This window comes from Thunnus maccoyii, chromosome 4, assembly GCF_910596095.1.
Source record: "Thunnus maccoyii chromosome 4, fThuMac1.1, whole genome shotgun sequence".
NCBI lineage: Eukaryota > Metazoa > Chordata > Actinopteri > Scombriformes > Scombridae > Thunnus > Thunnus maccoyii.
Genome location: NC_056536.1, coordinates 15290882 through 15312756, shown reverse-complemented (window position 1 = coordinate 15312756; position 21875 = coordinate 15290882). Strand labels below are relative to the sequence as shown.

General features: G+C 39.6%; 2 protein-coding genes across 2 annotated transcripts; both read right to left on the bottom strand.

Annotated features, from left to right (window-relative positions):
- Positions 1-3594: 3594 nt before the first annotated feature.
- si:ch211-150o23.3 lies at positions 3595-10893 on the bottom strand. The gene is made up of 8 exons (XM_042409734.1): positions 10405-10893; positions 8986-9024; positions 8583-8891; positions 7464-7772; positions 6450-6764; positions 6089-6238; positions 5903-5975; positions 3595-4226 (listed from the first exon to the last, which is right to left on the bottom strand). The coding sequence occupies exons 1-7, from the start codon at positions 10433-10435 to the stop codon at positions 5932-5934; spliced, it is 1197 nt and encodes a 398-aa protein (XP_042265668.1). The 5' UTR covers positions 10436-10893; the 3' UTR covers positions 3595-4226; positions 5903-5931.
- Positions 10894-13366: 2473 nt separating this feature from the next.
- On the bottom strand, positions 13367-21449 carry slc25a33 (solute carrier family 25 member 33). The gene is made up of 7 exons (XM_042408765.1): positions 21225-21449; positions 19167-19340; positions 17687-17764; positions 16384-16484; positions 15968-16034; positions 14940-15220; positions 13367-14835 (listed from the first exon to the last, which is right to left on the bottom strand). The coding sequence occupies exons 1-7, from the start codon at positions 21263-21265 to the stop codon at positions 14636-14638; spliced, it is 942 nt and encodes a 313-aa protein (XP_042264699.1). The 5' UTR covers positions 21266-21449; the 3' UTR covers positions 13367-14635.
- Positions 21450-21875: the final 426 nt, after the last annotated feature.

Sequence of the window (21875 nt, the reverse complement as noted above, 5' to 3'; positions counted from 1 at the left end):
CATTAGTACCTCCACTTTCAATTTCTGTAAATCTCAAACTGAAAATGAGACTTGAGCTTCATGTGCAAAGTCTGTGGAGTATCCCTTTAAAGGCAGGGAATATATGGGAGGTATTTAATAATCTACATTTATGACTGTTATATTGAGCCATTATAACATAATACATTCTACAATTTTCATCCATGATAAGATAAAAGAAGATAACTTTCCATCACGATGATACAACAGGATTCTGAATCAAACTCAGAAAAACTTAGAATTAAAGATAATAAAGATAAACGCAATGTTAGCTCACTGGCTAACCCTTGGACAAGCTCCAGTTTGTCACTGACAGTCTTGACCTGTTGACAACACAACAACATAGCCACCTCTTCAGCTCTATGACTATCAGCACATAACACAGTCATGTTTAATTCAGTCTTGGCAATGAACTCCTGTGCTGCCATTGCAGGAAAGACTGTAATGGAAATGTACACATGCCTTGGTATTTATCTGAATGTTTGTGCTTTCATTTCAGAGGAGGAAGTCACCTATGTTCACAGGACACCTGTAAGTATCTCTGCACACACTGCCAGACTGCTTTTGCTCTATTTATCTGCATTACTTGAGTGGAAAGATGCACACAAAGAAAACTTGACCACAACAAATATCCTGATGATGAAAATGATCATCCAATGTAGAGCTTTCCTTTCCTTTTGTTTTACTCTCATCAGCAGGCAGCTGTTTAGTGTAAAAACTTGAAAAACCTGCTGTACACTACCTGCCCAGCACCAAACAGCAGACACACGAAGTTAGCGACTAGCTGGTGAACACAGCGGAGCATTAAGCAGCGAAAGAGAAAACTAATCAGCCCGTAATTCCATATTGGTGCATAACTATCATCGTGATGTCATTCATGTCCACTGTTGTTCCCTCAGTCTGATCACCTGCTTGGGGAGCTGCAGTAAAAAATTTGCTATTAGCCACTAAACTTATATCTTCAATGACCAATTTCTGACAACAAAACAGTACATATTTTAGTCATGTTTGTCTCAGAGTGCTTCACAATCTCTACAACATACAAATAGATACTCTTATTAAGGAAGGCAACTCATAGAAGGCCAGAGATGCAAACATACTAATGTTAAGTGCAGTTGGACCTATAGTTGTACACATTTTTTAAATGAACATTATTGTAACATTTCATTGCTTATAACCTCTCTGTTTCTTATTTTGCAGTTCAGGAGTGACGGTTCAGGAGATCGGTCAGTTCTCTTACAAATCCTCTACTGTTACATCTAATAATTCATCACTAGTCTTTTTCTTTCAGTTGATCAAATACAAATCAGTCTGAATTATTTATTACTTTTTTCTTATTTTCTATCTAGTGGGACTTACATGAGGTCAAGACCGGAGTCTTCTGAGAGGGAGTTTGATCATGAGTAAGTTGTACAGTAATTATACAAACTGTTGTTGTCGTCTCAGTTGGTAGTAGAGCACAAATCCTTCACACATGTACTTTTTTTTTTATGTCACTCTCTACAGGACGTTCTACTCGAGCTACTCGAGGTCAAAGCCTGATTACAGTGGAAGGGATTTTGTTGACGAGTAAGTGTATTATAGTCAAAGAATATAATCAAGTGTAAAAGGGTCAAATTTGCTTTCTTTCTTTAATGTACTATGATGCAAATTTCAGATTTTAAGAATCACCTCTATCACACACACAGTATCTCAGATCAGATTTCAATTTTATTTGGATTTATTTGGATGGATGCTGCATCTTACGACCTCATTACAATGTTTTTCAAGTCACACCACAATAATATTTAATTGTGACGTGTGATATAAAAGTGACCAGATGAACAGTGGCGCCCAACTGTGACTTAACCAACATTATACTAGTTTAAACAAAAAAGAGTTTTAAGTCCCGACAAGGTCACATTTGGTTGATGCTAGTTTGTGACGGACACTGTTTTAATCATGTGGTGCAGCGTTATAATTCTTCTTCTACCTTTTCAGACCCTACGTGTACGACACACCGTCCACTTACAGAAACTCCTATGTGAAATCGACGCCCCCGAAATCTGGTCAAGGCGCCGTGAAGGCATCCGAGTCGTCTCGCCTCATCCCGCTCTGGGTTCAGTTTGTGTTCTTCCTGGCTGTGGCAGTTTTCCTCTACTTAGTTTTCTCCAATATGGAGTCAAATGAATCCATGAAAGGAATAGAATGATTTCTTTTTAAGTTCAGGCTCAGTTTACAGGGCTGTTCTACCTTATTATGCATTTTAACTGAAGGAATGTATTTTGGTTAATGACTTCATTTAGACATTCTGAAATTGTGGTTTATGCTTTATATTTGGGCACTATGTTTGCAGTTTATTTGCTTCCTTATGATTTAGTACATAATCGTCGCCCACCTTTGGCACAGCAGTACTACTAGAATAGATGGAAGACTTTTAAAAGGATATTTCAGTCAAAAACACACACAGAAGAGTTCCTTCCTCTCACCTGGGCAGCTCTGATCTGTTGAGGTTTGGAGATACCGTCCCGAGCTCATCACAGCACAGTTTTTTAAATATAACACCACAGTTGTATATAAAATATCCACAGATCTCGATGTGGGCAATTTATGTGGATTACCATGATTAATCGTCTCAGATTTATAAAGAGACATTAGGATGTTGATTGTGGTTTTAATTTTTGGCACAAAAACACCAGTCAACTCAGTTTTATATACATGGTGAGCTTCAGCCAATTATATCCAAGCCTCCGCAGGTCAGTTCTTAACCCATATCATACAATTCATGAGTAGGATATATCCTATAATTTCACATCAAAATTGGACATCATCGATTTATTCATTGTTCAAATTTGTGATAAGGGATTTTAACTTTAACACTAAAAAGACGTTGAACAGAATTCATATCCATATCTTGGAAGTGTGTATAGTTGCAACAGATTGCTTCAGCATCCCCAAATTTTCCTATTTTTCAGTGTTGTAGAACTTTTAATAAGGTTGTCAAACAATCTATGATTCAATGTATATTTGTTAATATAATGATTGACCAAATCCTGGTACTTTATATAAACTTTGAGGAAAACAGAGCTTCCTTTCTATGGTTGTCAGGAATAATTAGATTCTAGTACTGTAACGCAAGTGCCTCAGTGGTTTTGTAGAACAATTGGGATGTATTAATGTTTAATCAGTGTTTTGTTAGCAGTTGAGGAAAAATTTTATCCTGAATAAAAATATGAAACTGCACCGTTTATACGGGCTGTAATACCATACCACCAGATATCATACATTTGTACCACATTTTCATCCCATACCGTGTGATGTGTTTTTTTTGTACCATTGTTTCATAATACAAAATATAAAAGAGCTTGTATATGTAAACCTTTTAAGCATCAAGTGATTTATTCAGGAGCAAAAAACCATAAATGTTTAAATAATGATTGGTGGTACAAGAACAAAGGAACCGTGTTATCCATTATGATGAAGCTTTTTCCTCTTGTATAGTTTGATATGATGCTATAAACCTTCAGTACATGCAGTAATATCTGTAGATCGTCAAACTTAATTTTCTGACACATAAAACTCACTGAACCCAGAAGCTCCAACAACAGCAGCATTTTAATCAATGAAAGCTTCTATTTACACACTTAAAGTGCAGTAATGTACATATGGTAAATGACATAAGATGCATAGTAGTTAGGGTTAGACTTAAAATACAAAAACATCCTGTAATCCTTTAACTATTGTTGATGTGTGGAAGCAAGTACACAATAAGCTAGTGGAGCCCGTCGTTCCTGTTACCTGTTAATAAATAAAAACTGTGTTTTTATACAGCATATACAAAGACCTGAGGAACCCATGTCACAGTTTCCCAGTTAGGCTTTTAGTATTAGCTTTCCACTGCACACATCAGGGGTCACAGCCGAGACTGACTGAATCTAAAGTCTAGCTTGAACCGAGACTGACTTCAACCAGGCTATTGTTTGTGCTGTATATACTGTACTGTACAGTATCCATCGTCTCCCAGCAGAATCTGGTACACCATGCAGTCTTTAACAGGTCTATGTTAATGTCCAGTAAAAACATCCAGACTGTACTGAACTGGTTCCTCCTGCTGCCTTCTCCAAGTTTGTGGATCGCTGACCGAGCTGTCTGGTTCTTTTTTACGTCTCCTGCTGCCTGAATCCACAAAGGACACAGTCTGAGCCTCCTGACGGTCCACTCGTGTAATTCTGCAACACAGAACGCTCCACTTCAGTTCACTACCCACGACCACAATGAAGAATATGGACACAGACAATAAAAAGTCAAATATTACACAGTGCCTTTAAAAAGTATTCACCCCACCTTGGAAGTTTTCATGTGTTATTGTTTCATGACATTGAATCAAAGTAGATCTAATGTGATTTTTTGTTGTTTTTTGGACACTGATTGACAGAAGACCCTATAATGTCAAAGTTAAGACAGAACACAAACTGATCTAAATGATAAATGTTAGCATATGTATTCTTTCTCTAACAGGACACCTAAATCATCACTGGTGCAGCCAACTGGTTTTAGAAGTCACATAATTGTTGCTGCCCTTGGGGTCCATTTTTAGTAGTAGTGTAGTATTCCTTTGAATTATTTTGCTGATGATACACAAATCTATCTGCCTATAAAAACAAAAAGTAAAGATTGAACGTAGCCCTTGCTGAACTGCTGGATATCAGAACTTGGATGGATTTAAATGTTTTCAATCTTAATGAAAATAAGATTGAGATCATTATGTTTGGCCGACCTCACCTATTAGATGACTGATGGTTCTCTTGGCCCTTTAGTTTCTTACAATCGATCTTTTGTTAAGAATCTTGGTGTGATTTTTGACAGCTCCTTAAAATTTGAAGGATACATTAGTTCAGGTGTCAAAATTAGCTTTTCTCTGTTAAGACTTTTAGCCAAGGTAGAGACCCATCTCTGTCCCAAAGATTTTGAGAGTTGTTCATGCTTTTATTACCTCTCGGTTAGACTATTGTAATTCTTTGTATGTCGGTGTAGAACAGTCGTCTATTCATCGTCTGCAGTTCACATAACACCAGTATAGGCCTTTCACCACTGGCTTTCTGTCTGTTTCAGGATTGATTTTAAGAATTTATTGCTTGTTTTTAAGGTTTTAAATGGGCTGGTGCCTCCTTACCTAGCAGAACTCTTGCATCATCATACTCCAGTTAGAGCACAGAGGTCAACCAACCAGATGCTCTTGGTTGTTCTGAGATCCAGGCACAAAAATAGAGGCGACCAAGCCTTCGTGTTGGCTGCCCCTAATCTCTGGAACAGCTTACTTATTCACATGAGAACTACTCAGACCTAGAAACTTTTAAATCGCTGCTGAAGACCCACCTATTCTTGTTGGCATTCAATTCCAGTTGAGCTTGACACCTTGACTTCTTCTCCTATTGTGCCACAATTCTTTTATTATTATTATGTTTATTGTTTTTCCTTTTATTCTATTTGTTTTTTACATTTATATTTATTTATTTTGGTTTTCAGCACTTTGTGAACTGTGGTTGTTTCAAATTGGCTATACAAATAAATTTTGACTTGACTTGACATAATTAGTTAAATGGATATCATGTCTGTGTGTAGTTCAGGGATTTCAGTTCATTTTAACATAAATGCACGTATATATCTGGAAGGTCCAGCTTTTAGTGAGTCAGTGTCGTGGCAAACCCTTAACCATGGAGACAAAGGAGCACTCCAACGACTCTGCAAAAAGGTGACTGAAAAGCACAATTTAGGGGATGGATACAAAAAAATATGAAACTCCCTCAATTTATTGTTTTAAAACAATAAAACATGAAAACCTTTAAGAGGATAAACACTGTTGGCATTGTACAGTAATGTGTGCAAGAATCATGACCTTCCATACCTTTACTTATCTGTTGCCTGCGTACCCCATCATAGCTTGTTAATTGATAAGGCAACATAAGTGTTGTCCACACCTGTAGATGGAAACACATGTGTAACACCAGGTACATGAACAGGATGCTTCCTAAAAATCACGTCTTTGTCTAAAGCTTTAAGGCTCCTGGTGGAAAATAAAAGAAAAACCTACAGGTTCTGGTCTCTCGCTCCAGTTCAGAGGGCTTCTTCTCTTTGTTACGCAGCACTTTGGCCACGATAATAATGATGATGACAGCTACAACAAACGTCAGGCCAGACACAAGCCAGCTGATCACCATTGGACTCAGTATCGGATCTGGGTCTGAGGGTGAGAGGAGTTATATGTAGTTACATACAGGATGGGTTTTCATAGATGGAACTTCATCCGCTGCTTCGACTAACTGATGAGCATTTTTTTGCAGCTCAAGTAAGTTAAAAGCGAGATGCACAAAAAAAGCATGAACACTAAAGATGTAAAAAAACATAATTAATATATTTTGGTACAGTATGATATTGTATATTATAATTTTCACCTCTGATGGCTATAGGCAGGGGCTGGCTTTCTCTGGAGACAAAAGTGCGTCCGCCCAGCTGGACCCGATACAGGCAGTAGTAGTAGCCCTCGTTGGAGCTCTGGGCGCTGGGGAAGGTGAAAGTGACAGACGGGGTGAGGGCCGGCAGAGACTGACGCACTGTGCCGTTGGAGCGGATGAGACGCAGCTGGAAGGAGCCCCCAGGGTACTGCTGCAGGGTGGAGCAGGTGATGTTAAAACTGTGGCCTTTAATGACGGAACCAGCCGGGGCCTCGGTGGACGTGTTGTACCAGTGTTGGGGAGTCAGGAGTTCCACTGTGATCAGCGAAAAACAAGAATTCAATAGGTCATTCAAGGTCATACAGAATTACTACAAATTTCCTTCTAATCCTTATATGTTATCATAAAATATTATTAAATATGCCAGTAGAGTTACAGCCATCTCTGATTACTCTGTGATTACTTTTGCTAATTAATAACCAGTGAGAATCAGGAATTAACAAACTAAAAAGAGTATCAGGTGAAAAATGCCATTATATGCAAAATGTGCACTTGCCAATACAAATTATTGATATACAAAACTGAAACAAATGGATCAAAATTAGTACCAATTGTACGCAGCTACAATGAAACAAAAAGTGAATTCACAGTAGCAGTGAAAATACAAATGTGTAACAAAATAACGTAAGCTCAAAGATCCTAGCTTTTTCTACCAGCTTTTTAGATCTTTAAACATCACTTCATCATCAAAAGTCAAGATAAGAAGGAACTTTCATATCAAAACCAAAGATGTTTGCGTGCTGTGAGTTGAGACTCAATAAAATGCAACCAAACTTGATTCCAGGCAAGGCGATTACCAGAAATTAAAATCAAATCAAATTGGCGTAAACTCAATGGGTTCAGTCAGGCAGAGAATCAAACTTAAACCAGTATAGATTGCACAACACAACAATGTGCTATGGGAATGGTTGGCGGTGGAGTCAGTATGGATTACACAATGCAATCATGACTCACCCACAGTGATGTTGATGGAGTTGCTGGGTGGAGAGCTGTGCAGCTGAGAAGGAGAAATGCCCTTGATCCTGTACCGACAGCTGTAACTGCCCTGGTGGAAAGTCTCTATGTCGGACAGTGTCAGCTCCACTCTGATCTGGCTCTGGTCTACCCTCTGTGTAACCAGCGGCGTGGATACTCCATGCTTGTACAGGTGGAAGTCACTGAGGTGGTTACCCAGCAGAACACTGCAGCTGAAGCGCACAGCCTCCCCCGGAGAGAACACAGTGTGAGGTGACAGCAGGGTGAGGGTGGGCATTAAAAGGGTACCTGTGAATAAAGACAGGTTCATCACTGTAAGCTACATGCCTCAGTGTCCCAGGTGTTTTGGATAAACAGTATCTACGTTATTTGGTGTTTAAAGCCTCTCTCACACATAGTTCCTGGTAAATTACTAGATTAACCTTTCAGGCACCGCTAGTGATTTTCACTATTCACACATGAAGCTACGTTCAGGAACATTTCCATCTCGCACCTTTTCACACGTGCCATTGCAAAGCTGGAATAGATGGGGCAAGGGACAGTCCAGCAGATGGCAGTAATAAAACAATTATGGATGCCAACCTCCATAAAACTCAACAGAAGAAGAAGATTTGGGGAGGAGGGGGGGCATTTCTTATCATTTTCAGGAACATGGTGGGTGAGGAGCTGTTTGGTGTCAGTGTTCTTGTAATGTATTTAATAATCAACAAGTTTGTGAACATTACCTGTGCGAGCATTGGCAAGGTAACCGTAAACAAGTCACAGATTCAAATACGTCGTCAGCGGGGTCTTGCGATTGCTTCGATCCCTCCTCACAATGTTACTGCTTTCCTTCACAACACTAGGTTGTTCTAGGTCTTGAGGTGGGAAATTGGCAGTACAGATTTCCCCGAGTACCGATACCTGCCCCCATTCAAACATGACCCCACACAGGAAATGTTCCTGAACACTTCAGGTATCAACTGTATGTGTGAAAGGGGCTTAACTCAAAGATTAAGTATCCTGAAAAAAGTATTTGCATCAGTATACATGTATGTTTAACTGGTCAATAGCTATAACAGCTGTATAAATCAACACAGCAGTAATCAGGAGTCTCACCTGAGCATTTCACCCCTGCATCATTCTCATGGGTGCAGTGGGGGTTACTGTGGAGGACGACAGCACAGCGTGTCAGACTAGACTCATGTCCAGAGCACTGGACATGCCGAAGGAAGATCTCTCCACTGCCTGCACCAAATGCTGCATTGTGAAGGGCAGCTTCAGCTAAGCCACATCCCAGATCCAGGCACACCACATAAGCCTCACGGAGGTCCCAGCCATGGTCGCAAACCGTCCCCCACTTGTTATGGCGGAGTAACTCAACTCTGCCAGAACACTTGCTCTCCCCACCCACTAGTCTAATCCCCTCTGTGGATCAGAAAAAAATGACTTAGCGACTGCAGGTACAGGAATGGCTGCAGATTTTACAGATGGAGCGAGATTATATCAATCCCAGGCTTACCAAAAGCGGTAACTTTATCCCACAGAACACCTAACAGACCTGTGAGGAAAACATGGATTATTGTCAGGCAAACACAGATTAAAATCCATACAAAATTTCATAAATGGCAAATATTAACACTCAGTTGCCAGTTTAGTAACTACACTTAACACTAGCTAAAACTAATGTAGTCTAACACAAAAGCCCAACAATAAATCCTTCCATTAGGGTTATATTAGTCAATGTTTGCTGAAACTGCTTATTGCTCATAAAAAGCTCGTACAAATCAGAACAGTTCAGGTGCTAATACAAGAAATTCATGTAAAGGTATTGAGACTATCATTTCCTCAGTAATAACTGAGGGTAGGAAAAGAGTGTTTGTATCTGTTGATTCTGGCTAGAGGCAGTCTGAAAATGGAGCCAGAGGGCAAGACATAGAGGTCTGGATGCAAGGGAGGTGAGCTCTCTGACAGGATGGACTTGGACTGTGCTTTTTTAAATAATTGTCTTTAATGGAGGTCAGGCAGATTGCTTAAATGAGCTCTAGTGAATTTACTGCTTACTTTAATCAACCAGTTTAATGATTTTCTTTTTTTTTGTTTGTTCAACATTAAGAGAGCTGAACTAACATACAAGAAAATGTCAGGACACTTACAATGTCATTAAAGTTCTGTCAACCTGAAACTTGGCCAACTGCCTCAGACACAAAAGACGCTGCTGGCTTTTTCTTTTTTTTTCTTTTTTTGAAAAACATATTTTGTTTGGCTCAAATAACAATTTGTGGTCAATTATGGTGCCTGAGTATTTGACACACTCCACCACTTCTACACTCTGGCTCTATTGATTACAGTGCCGACAGGACTTGATGCATGACGCCTAAAATCAATGCAGCTAACAGTTTGCTATATCAATAGACTAAATAGCATAACAGCTCTCAGTATAACACAATACAGCTAAACACCACCACATACTCCAAACCCTTAACATGATCGTACATTTGAATCCACACCTCTCTAAAAGAAACACTGAAGATAACATTCATGGAGTTTTTATTGAAGAGTTGTTATATTAAGACTGATTTAATCTTAGCTAATGCACTGGCAACTGAGTGTATATTACACGATATTACGCAATATTTACAGTAAACCGACAGCTCCATAAATAAGAAACACGGATCTCGTGATGTTAATTTAAGACAGTTAACAGTTAGCTACAAGTTTGTCATAATGACAAGATTCTAGCTAGCTAGTTCAGACATTATTATGAGATTAATGCTACATTAAGGGAGCCTAGTTTTTGTTTTCCTTTGGTGAATGCAATGTAACTTACAAACCAATGCAATGATGCTAACTAAAGCTCAAATAATTGCTTGTCACGTTGCATAATCGAGGGGAAACATAAGCTACCTAGCTTAGCGTTAGCCAGCCGTTATTAGCTCACCCGTTAACAGGATATGGAGGAATTTCAGCATCGTTCCCTTCACCCTTCCATCACACGTTCCGCTGTTGTCGTGGTGATGATGCTGACAGCCGTTGAAAGCCAGTAACCGCACAACGCATCAGCTAGTTTGTGTGCTGGCTGCCTGAACTGAGAGCTAACGGCTAGGCAACTTTAACCAACTGACCCGGACGGCGCGGCTGTAAGTTGGTTAAAAGACATTATCGAGAGGATTTAAGTTATGCTAATTCATGGATAAGTCGGGAGTGGAGTTCAGGTGAGGCTGCAGCTGGTGAGTCCAGGTGGCTGTCACTGTTAAAATGATGTCTGGATAAAACTGTCGGGATAACGTTGGGTCAGGGCGCCGTCCTCACGTCAACAGCCAGGGAGTTTATCTCGGTGCTGAGCCGTTCTCCCTGCGGCAGGCAGAGGTCACCATAAACCGCAGCGCTGCGTTTTAAACCCATTAAACTCTCTCTTTATGGAGGAGGGTCTCTACTGTAAGCGGGGGCGTAGCTTAAAAATCATGCGCCCCACAGAGGCAGAGTGGTGTATTTTAAAGGATAAGTTCACTTTTTTTTTAAAGTCTGTCTTAAAACAACAGTCAGTTGCCCAAATGAACACTGAAATGGTTTTTTTCTTGCCATAATACTGGCCATTAGCAGATCCCTTCATAATGCACTTGACAGGACTCTCTAGAGCCAGTATATTGTTTGTCCATCCTGGGCTACTGTAGAAACATGGCGGTGCTACATGGTGGGCTCTATGGAAGACAACCATGACCCGCTCCCTATGTAGATATAAAGGTCTCATTCTAAGCTAACGAAAAAAAATATTCTTGTTTTCAGGTGATTATACACTAATTAAAACATACTTATGAATATTATATTCCATTTTTTCTCAGTCCGTTCAGTAGATGCCACTAAATTCCACACACTGTACCTTTAAATACATTTTTGCACTAAATGTCTGTGTGGACACAATGTGGATTTTGACCCCATCACTTATATTGAGAACACAATTGAAGGAGATCTTTTAATAGTCGATATGAACAGGAGGAATGATTACAGTGAGGAAAACCTCTTTCAGTGTTCATTTGGGCATCTGACTATTGTTTTAAAACAGACTTGAAAAAATTGTGAACCTATACTTTAAATCTGTATAGGTATCCAACGAACAAACTTCTAAAGAAATGTAGAAATGGCATCTTTGATTATTGTGGATGTTGTGATATTAGAACATTTAACTATACTTTAATTAGTGTGATTAATCAAATTGCTACACAGCAAATCTGTTGCCAGGTATTATTCCAGCATAGAAAAACTGTGTATGCTACCACTTTCTTACTAATCACCTTCTATAAAGGAGTTATAAGTTGTAACTAATGACTTTATTAATTGTTAATAAATCATTTTCCACTGCTTTAGATATCAGTTATAAGCCATTAAGATATCATATGTATATATTGGGTTGCAAGGTTGTGAAGTATCCCTCTGGCTGGTGTTTATTCTTTTCCAGAATTGGGCTTTTAGCTCTTTATCAGAAAACTACTCCACTGGACAAATGGATCTCTGACCTTCTGGAAAAGAGCTGCAGAACATCTGGAATGTAAACATTTATTAACAACTTATTAACATTTATAACTGCAGTCTGTAGTCTTGCTGGATTGTAGTAAAAAGAATTAGACCCATTAAACTTTATTAATGAGGAGAAACAAACAACCCCAAACTTGTCCTTATTATCGACTTATAATTAATCTTTGAAGCAGTAGGGCTTTTTTATATTAAGCATCAATAAAGCCATATTTATACCTTGTACACACTTTTTAAGGGGTGTGTATTAGAAAGTGGTGCTGTACATACATTTCACAGAAAGTGGGAGGAATGGAGGATCGATAGGGGACCAGCAGCTTCAAAATGACATGGACTTTCATCACTATTGTAGCCATGACTCAAATACCCACACCATTCAGAAACCCAACATCAACATGAGGTATTTCGTAATTTGTACCCTGCTCCATGTGACAACTCCTGCTGCAGTCTTCCCACTTAAAACCTTTTGTTGAGTCTGTTTTTCCCAGTTAGAGAGCACAATGCGGATAAGTCAACCCAAACCACAACAGGAAGGAAACATTTTTTGATGATTCATGTCTTGAGCTGTACAATAGTTTCATACTGGTCTGAGTGACTTACCCAATGGATGGCCCCGGGGTATTTTTTCCATTTCGTTATTTTCCTGTCATGGATGACTGGGCTCTTTTGTGACCCTGGGTGGCTTTTTTCTTTTTATAACCAAATGTCTGCATAGAAACTCACAATAGTGCCTCATTTGTGTTCAAGGTAGACGACTACTCATCATGAAGAGAGAAGCTTCCCTGAAGCAGGCCCTGGTCCTGAAGGCTTGTGATGGCAGTGAGTAAGATAAATTCAGTAAAATACAGAACAATCCTGAAAACCTGCTTCGGTTTGAAAGAGAACTGTGACTGGGAAGACTTTTCTTTTTCCATACAAAACTCCTAAACATAAAGCCAAAGCCACACAGGAATGTCTCCCAAACAACAACGTTAGAGACTTGAAAAAGGCCGAATCAGAGTCTAGACCTCACTCCAGAATGCAAATCCACAATTTGTGGTAGGATTGAGGTCCCCATGCAGTTTGACAGGCAGTTTTGCAAAGACAAATGGGGAGATACTGCTGTGTCCAGAAAGGTTTTTGTAGATAACACTTCTGTATCAGTTTTATACAGACATATTACCCACAAAAACCCAAGGCTATGATGGTTCCTCTACTAAATACTGATTTCATTGTGCTCAATGACTTTGCATTTTGTATTTGCATTCAAGTGAGGTTCACGTGTGCAGCTTTTTTTCCTTTTGGTATTATTCATGTTTATCGTCAGGGTCATAAAATCCTGATTACCTCAACTGTAATTAACCGTTGTAAAACAAAGCATAAAAAAAACTCTGTAGGGTTGAATACTTTTTATAGCCATGATATACGGAGACAGTGGAAGACTCGTTTCCAGATCTGTGACTATAGGTGAAGCAGACATTACTGAAAAAAAAACAAACGAACAGCAACTTACAGTACATGGAAAAATAACGGTAAGACAACACATCTCAACGTTCAGTCATAACATGAACTTCACTACCTTATCTTCTACTTTCCTTATGTAGAGAGTTAAGGAGAGCGATTACTGTGCATTTCAGGCACTGAGCTTACACCTTTCCATGGTGAAATTGAGAATAGTCCCAAAAGAATAATGAGTTTGAGTTCCTTAAAAAAAAAAAAAAAAAAAAAAAAAGGCTGTCCATTTTCAGCCACATCTATAGGGGATCATCAGGTACAAAGTCTTAATGAAACAAATTCATCAGAATATTTGGACTTAATAGAACCAGTCAACTAGTCACTGACATATTCTGATGTGATTTCTCAACTATTTAGCCATGTTTGTACAGTGCAACATCCCTTATCTAATCTCAAGCTTCCTATAACATTAAAGGCAGATTTTCTGTATTAACAGAATCATCACGTCAGTGTCAACCACCAACTGATGTCTTTTCTTGATGCATTTTTGTTGAGCCACTGGTCAAATAAGCATCCAAGTTCTTATCTTAATGTAAAAGGTGACTATCTTTTCCACAAAGAAAACATACAGATAAGCCTGTGCATATATATTTATATTTATGTATATATTAATGAAAAATATGATAAATTTCTCTGTAATTCAAACTTCAAAACCAGCACATGGTATTTGTGAAAGTATACCAGAAATCTCAAAATGGTCTGTGTGGTCATTACGATGCAACAGCACTATCACTAGCACTTGACCTGAATGACTTCCCTTCATTAACTAAATGAGTCACGTGTCTTGGTACATTTACCACTGATAAAAAGGAAACAAACACTGTCATAAAATAACAAAACATAAAATAATTTAGTTAACTTAACACTAGTCCTCTAAGAAGATGACCTTTTTTCACAGGTTTGGAGTTTTAATAAGAACCACGACTTCTTGCGTTATTTTTTATAAACTCCTAACGACAAGCTTTCAGTAAAATAATGTGTTTAGCTCTTTGGATAACAGTAAAACTTGTATCAGTTCCACCATAAAAGTCTCTTTAGCACCACACTGAAAAATGTATGCGTTGCATTTTCAAAAGTCTCTTGCCCATCGTGCCTCAGGCTTCATGTGGCGTCCATCTGTCAGGAAAACCCAACTTTCGAACATGTCTTCACTTGGAGTCTCCCAGCAGATGGACAATGAGTTCATACGTAGAGAGGACGATGGCTGTGTTAGGGATTTGTCTAATTAGCTGTGGAATGAGTCCTCTATAAAAAGCTGCGTAGCCTTCCTCCACTGCTATTAACCTCCCTGTCTGGAAGAAATACTTGTACTTGCTGCCTTCCTCGCGCAGCCTTGTCCGAATGACCTCTGTGGAGACAAAACAATGTTGAAGTTAGTTTTTAATTTATTTCTCCTCAACATTCGGTTATTGTGTTGCAAGGAAAAAAACAACAACTGGTGCAAGTGTTTACCATGTGGGTAGGCTATGCAGGATGCACAACCCTTTGAAAAAGCAGCTGCCATCATCAGACGCAGGAAGTCCGATGCTCCTTTCTCCTTTTCACTGTTCGGAGAGGTGAACTGGCTCTTGGCGAGGTTTTTCTTCAGTGTCTCGTAGATGAGGAAGCAGATCATGGTCTCCGAGATGCCGGCGTAGGATGCGGTAAGGCCTCGGTAGAAGCCCCGGATCCCTTCCGTTCTGTAAACATAGCGGGCGCACTGCAGTGCGTTCATCTTCTTTTCTCCTCTGGCTCTGAAAAGTTTAACAAGTGATGTTCATTAGTGTCAAAATCACAGTATGAGAAGGACTGCAACTAACAACGATGTTACTTGATGATTCTCTATTAAAAAAAAAATCCATTAGTCATACAAACTACAAAATGCCAAAATGATGAATGCCCCACACCAGTTACCATAGCTCCAAAAAACAGTCTGACAGTAAATAATTAATTCATAATATTTATCTTTCAAGTGATTAGTCAACTTTTAACCATTTATGGAAGTTTGGGACATCCTAAGATTTCCTTGTTGGGTCGAGTGAGCGACTAGAATAACCTTAACTGAACTTTGTTTCATGTTATTTGATCCTTTTCCTTCCTCAATCATGAGGCCACCATTTTGTGCTGCAGGACAGGTGTTTTTTTGAAGACAGGGTGAACAGACTTGTTCCTGTGAACTCTTATGATACTACTGCCCCGTACTTGGTAATGTAAATATAGACTCTTCTTCTGCACGCAGTTCACTACGTCAGCACTGTGTATTTATGGAGCGAAGTCACAAGCTCAGTCTCACACACTGCATAACCCAAGGACAGTGCCATGAAGGCAGGCTCTGTTAAAATTTCTGTTAAAAGGTCACATTATATGCGCTGCCTTCCCACCTGCAAAGACCCTAAAATAAGTCAGATTGTTTTACACAGAACTAAAACAGAGCACAAGAGTCAGACCAGAGCTGAGACTTTACATGCACACAGGGAAAATTAAATTAAGAGTATACACACTTTCTCTCCAGCTGCATCCTGGTCTTGACCATCCAGATGGGGTTCATCAGAGAATTAGTGACGAAAGCTGAGGACAATAGACAAAACACATTCAGTTTTATCCTGTGGAGCGACATCATAATAAAGCTGTAAGTTTGTTGCACTCATACTCATTGAAGGGAATTAAAGCGGGGGACCATAGCAACAGCATTAGCATCTGCAAAATCTCATGTAGTCAGGCAATTAATATGACCTTTTTAAAGCTTATGATGGTCATTTCACAGGCTAAGAGTTTCATATTGGCTTTGTGTTATTTATCCACAGAGTAGACAAAAATATAGAAGGTCTAAAAAAAACTGGATTGCATATTTTACAGCTGTTCATGTAGTTTTGTCAATTACATGTATGTAACAAAGGCCAACATGCAGACTGCTCACCTGCAACACCAGCAGAGGACATGTGCACCACTCCACTATTAGGAACGAACAGCCCATTGAATATCTCTTTAGATTTCGAGTAGGCAGCAAAGTAAATGGCTCTGAAACACAGAGAACAAACTGGTGAGAACTCTACACACACGCAGCTGTAAAGATTAACACACACTGCTTAAATATGAATGCATTTTCAATATGTGAATGTGGTTTTTATGACTGCTGTGCAATTATGTAAATGATTCCATTTGGGCCAGTGTGGGTCTTTCACAGAGAGTATGTATCCAGAGCAGTCTGTTCTCCAGTGCCTGCGCTCTCTGCTCGGCTTCTGGAACAGACCGTCACTGCACCAGAATGGGCTGAATAAGCACTGGGCACCACAGATGCCCACAGCGCTGCTCTGAATGTGAGCCTGTCCAAGTTGGCCATTGGAATTACTGAGCAAAGGATCATGCTGCGGCTATTCATTAACCATGGGGAGAGTATATGTAACCAATGGCCCTTTTCAGCTTAACAGAGACTCAAAGTCCAGTTAATGTTTTTTTGGCAAATTTGATAGGATTATACATTTTACAGTTATATTACCATGTTATATTACCATGAGCAAAGTACTGAACATTTGTTGACACTAAAAATAGAACAAAGGGTGTAACTGAAACTTAACACAGTGTACCATTTAAGACTGAACTTTTGTCAGTGTTGAAGTCACATGTCCCTCAAAAACTTAAACAAGAGCAAATATTACTCAGCTATTATCAGTATCTTTAAACCATTAGCACACCTATTAAACTCTGTGTCATAGTTTTTTTGTTCCTGGTCTTATTTGTCTCGAGTTAAGAAAAGTTTAAATGTCATGTAGACAGATGCTGTGCCTTACACAAACAGAACAGCTAACTCACGAAACTCTCTGTGGCTGGGAGGACTCGGAAGTTGTTGCCGTGACAACAGCTTCCTGTTTATATGGCCAGTTAATGCTTCTAACCATTAAAGTGCAAAATATAAACACAGCCCTTTTCCTTTTTGTTTTCCTTGGTTGGTGGCCACGGTATAATAAACTCTGAGGTCTCCCGATACACGAAAACAACAGACTGCTGAGAGATTGCCATTCTGCTTCTTTGCCTCTGCTTTGTTTATTGTTTTTGAATACAAGGACACCACATTGTGTTTCATCACTAACTTGTAAACCAACAGGCAAGTATGATTAACACTGAGATGACCTCATAGTTTCAGGACATCGTTAAAGAAAACGTGATGAGGAAATACATTTTAACATAAACAATGTGAAATGTAGACATAGATTTCACTGTACCTTGAGGGAGCCACACCAACAAGGTTTGGCCCCAGACCACGGAAGAGTGATCTTGGTCCCTCTTTTTCTAGAATTGATCTGAAACAAAAGCAAAGAGCCATCAAGCACCCTAAAATATATGATAGAGTGTTAATCATACACATCAATGTTCATATTAAACTGTCTCTACGCCTGTGTAGGATTAACATCAGCTCTGTTTAGGGAAATGAATATCAAAGCTCACTCCTGAAATCATTCCAAGTGTTACACCAGTCCTGTTCACTTGAGCTGGTTTCCCAGTTACTATACTGAACTCAGTCCCCTCTGCAGGGCTCGGCTTGTCACGTCGGCCACATCCCCACTCAGTTTTTTTAACTGTTTGTTGGCAGTGACCTTCAGACCTTCATTCTCTACATGACGGTCAGCTCTGTCCCTCTGGGGGAAGAGTACAACTGCAATTTGTGTTGGTTTCTGTAATGCACACCTCCTCTCTCAAGCAGTGTTCACACATTAAATCGCTCTTTCGCTGATACCCAACACCTCTTCTCAAACAATGATGAGTTTAGAAACACAATAACGACCTCTTTTCAGGTCAAAGTAGTGTCCAATCAGTAATTGAAGGTTTCAATGGTTGGAGGACGGGTTTAAGGTTGATAATGGTTTTGTTTTTGTTTTTTTCCTTGAACACAATGTAGAGAATGAAAACATTAGCCTGTAAATGCAAAAGACAACACTCTACCAGCTCTGAAAATTCATTTGAATGATCAGTGAAGGTAAACTGAAAAACCTGTCTAAAACCTGAACTGAAAGTATTTGTTCTCTCAAGGAAATAAAACTGTAATCGTCACTTTTACAGCTCCAGTTGACACCAGTTCAGACCTTGGTCCTCTGACTATAATATAACACAGATGCAGCGCCCTGGTTAAAACCTCTCCTCGTCAGCCCTCTGGGGATGTTTCTACTCTGCCCAAACCAACTGTCTCATAAATAGGACTGAAACCACAAAAACTTGTTATATACCTATCTCGAGGCCTGGTGGAAAAGCAGGTTTTGTGTCATCCCAAATGGCTGTTTAAGGACACTAGATACGAGCAGGAAACTGCGTACTTAATCCTCCCTTTATGTAGGACAGGATTAGTGGCCTTCGTTTTAAGACTACGAAGGCAGAAAACAAATGACAGGCTTTCTAAACTATTTTACTTCATACAACTATTTCAAACATAACCAGTTATTTTGAAAAATGCATTTCATCAACACATCAGACATAACTAAACAACGGTATTCCCAGGGACGCCACCATGTAACTAAAAAAGTCAGCAGCTAACAATTATGCCCGTCCTTATATGGCAGCTTTGATAAACAGTAGTGTGCACCGGCTGTGAAGAGGGAACACTTTGTCCTGATGTTTGCAAGTAAAAAAATACAAACCCCTCAGGGGACAGTCCCACCCAGTATTTCTGCAGCACTGTTTGCCTAACAACGAGATAAACAAACACCTTACCTCAGGACCTGCAGCAGCCCAGGTGTAACAGTCCCCGGTCGGATGACACCGGTGCCGCTCAGGGTGCCTAGCTGGACCTGGAAGACGGGCCGGAGGGTGAGGCCAGAGGACTGCAACCGTGTCTTCAACACCTCCAGGGGGCAGGTCATGATGGCTCCCACCGTACCACTACATCTGCAAATTGACATTGGCATGAAAATTAGGGTAACGGAGCTTGAGATGTTTCAAATCCTGCAAACAAAGTAGACAATCCCCCACTGCTTAATTCGTGTACATTCAGATTATTGTAATACAATGAATAACCTGCTTAGAGTAATGTGGTCCAATTATTTGCAAGGTTAATCATATCAGCTTTGACAAAAGATTGTTTTTCCCCCCATCATAACACAGCTGAAGAGCTGCTGACCAAGTGCAATGAACAATTATGGTCAAAGACCAAACTCTTGCTCTGCAGTGGAAATACTCAGTTATCCAACCACATGTGGTGCACAGGGTTTTCTGTCTCAGACGCTCTAATTGTACTTGGGAAGAGTGGTTTGCTTGAGTTAAAACTTTTTAGACATCACTTTTGCAATTTCAGCATGAATAATACCCTCATTTAGTTCTTCACAACTCTCACTGGTACATCGTTTATTACCCATGTCTATGACCTTGTCAGGGACAAGCTTTAAAAGTCTGGAACAGATTAGACTAAGCCTGTCTCATGTCTGGAGGACAGAGTCAAAAACCTTAGCAGCAGTAACACCTGACCTAACTGTCCATTCACTGATCACTAGTCATCTATCCAACCCTATACAATTGTTAGAAATCATGCAAAAAAGAAATTATGCTCTGGATTAAATTTTCCATATTACATAACCTAATGTGACAAACACATGTAGCCATGTTGAGATAATGTGGCGTGGATGAGTTGTTCTAGCCATGACCACTGATCCCAAAGATAAGAAATCTATGGAAAATGACAAGCAGGTCTGTTGCTCTGAAAATGAGAAGAATGTCTGTTAAATTACATATTGTTCATTGAGAATTGGTTGTTAAACATGTTCTGTCAGTGTGTCATACAAGCTCAGCTGGCTTGTAATGTTATAATTAACCCTGCTACATTTACTTAAAACAAAGTGGCCAACATCACCACCCTCACATTATCCTTCGACACTACATTTTAAAATCGTGGTCGCACATGAGGAGCTAAAAATGTCTTAGTTACCTAAATGGTCGTCAGAACGTTTCAAGGGTAAAATGGCGTCATTTTTTACTAAGCCAATGTTGTTAAAATGTGACCTTAACATCAGGTGAGTGCACTCCAGCTCTCTATTATATCACAACCCTGCTTATTTTTACCAAAAACATTCCTCCATGCTGATCAGTGGTTAGCATGGAGCTATGGTTGTTGGCAAACTACAGCTTCCGTTACGCAACAGTAACTAAAGGACATCATAATTATAGCAAAAGGCTAACTTAACGACTCTCGGGACTGCGACACGTCCGACCACTAACTTATTGTTTTGAGATACAATTTACAGCTTCAGATTTAACACAGTGTATCGTCTAAAACATCACGTTGTCAGCCGCAATAAGAATACAACCTTCCAGGGACAAATTACTAACCGTGACTATCGTTAGCTGGCTAACACAAATTAGCAAACTTCCGCACAGATACGAAAGATGTTGCCGGTGGTTGTTCATTGTCCACGACAACGTTAGCTTGAGTATTAGTCTGAGAACTATACAGTTAAAACTGACGCTAGTTATTATTTTCAGCTAGCTATTCAACATAATAAATGAGTAAGCTAACTTAGTGAAGAAAGCAGCGAAACGTTATATTGGAAATAGTCGTGCTAATACGAGCTAAGTTAGCTTGCGTTTATGGATCCGTTAGCAAGTTGGCTAGCGGCTCTGTCCTGCTTAAATGCGTTGGATTAGCGACTAAATGTTATTTACAGGCTTATGCTGCAAAGAACATGTACCTAAGCTCAAGTAAAATCTTCATGTAACGTTAACAGTTTGAGAGTTATTAATAAGTTACTCCGGTTGGAAGCAGCAGCTTTAATGTCTTACCCTCCAGCGAAGAGATGTAGCAGCGTATCTTTCTGTGCCATCTTTGTTCCTTTTTCAAACAGCCACCATACTCTTCTTATGTGTGCCTGATAAAATCGGGTTTGAATCAAAGAGAAGGGACAGAGAGACGGTTTATGTGTCTGTGCACCGGCTTGTCGGAGCTGTCAGCAGGGCCGAGCGGCGGGCGGACCTGAAGAGCTGCTCACATTTACGTCAGAGGGCCGGACGGGGGTGTTGTCCATGACGTAGGCACACGTGCTCAGCACCTCGTGCCTTTTGGCCTTTCTACGAGGTTACATAATCATTTGCCTGCAACAAAGCTCCAAAAACAACAGCAGGACAACACTTTGAACACTTTGAACTTTCCTTCCTGACCTTCATTTGTTTCATTATTTAAAATAAATTTTACTTCTGTATAATTTACAGAACCAACAGACTTCTGAAAATGCAGTGAAAATATGATTCCTATAATATTCTTGCACAGGAGTGGATTTAGTGATTTGTGGGCCCCAGGCAAACTGTCTTGCTTTATTTTCACAGTTTCTCTAAATGGGAATGTTGGTAAAAGAAGTACTCAAAACCTTTTTCTTAAGTAAAACTACCACCCAGAAAATATACGGTAAAGTCCTGGATTCAAGAGTGAAAGAGAGG

What these genes read in the sequence shown, in the direction of transcription:
- si:ch211-150o23.3 (XM_042409734.1), bottom strand. Translation starts at nt 10,435, where the DNA reads ATGCTGAAATTCCTCCATATCCTGTTAACGG. An exon ending in TGCAGGGGTGAAATGCTCAG is followed by an intron (nt 7,773 to 8,582) that starts GTGAGACTCCTG and finishes CTTTATTCACAG; the next exon opens with GTACCCTTTTAATGCCCACC. An exon ending in GGAGCGAGAGACCAGAACCT is followed by an intron (nt 5,976 to 6,088) that starts GTAGGTTTTTCT and finishes TTCCATCTACAG; the next exon opens with GTGTGGACAACACTTATGTT.
- slc25a33 (XM_042408765.1), bottom strand. Translation starts at nt 21,265, where the DNA reads ATGGCACAGAAAGATACGCTGCTACATCTCTTCGCTGGAGG. An exon ending in GTTGGTGTGGCTCCCTCAAG is followed by an intron (nt 16,485 to 17,686) that starts GTACAGTGAAAT and finishes TCTGTGTTTCAG; the next exon opens with AGCCATTTACTTTGCTGCCT. An exon ending in CTGCATAGCCTACCCACATG is followed by an intron (nt 14,836 to 14,939) that starts GTAAACACTTGC and finishes TTGTCTCCACAG; the next exon opens with AGGTCATTCGGACAAGGCTG.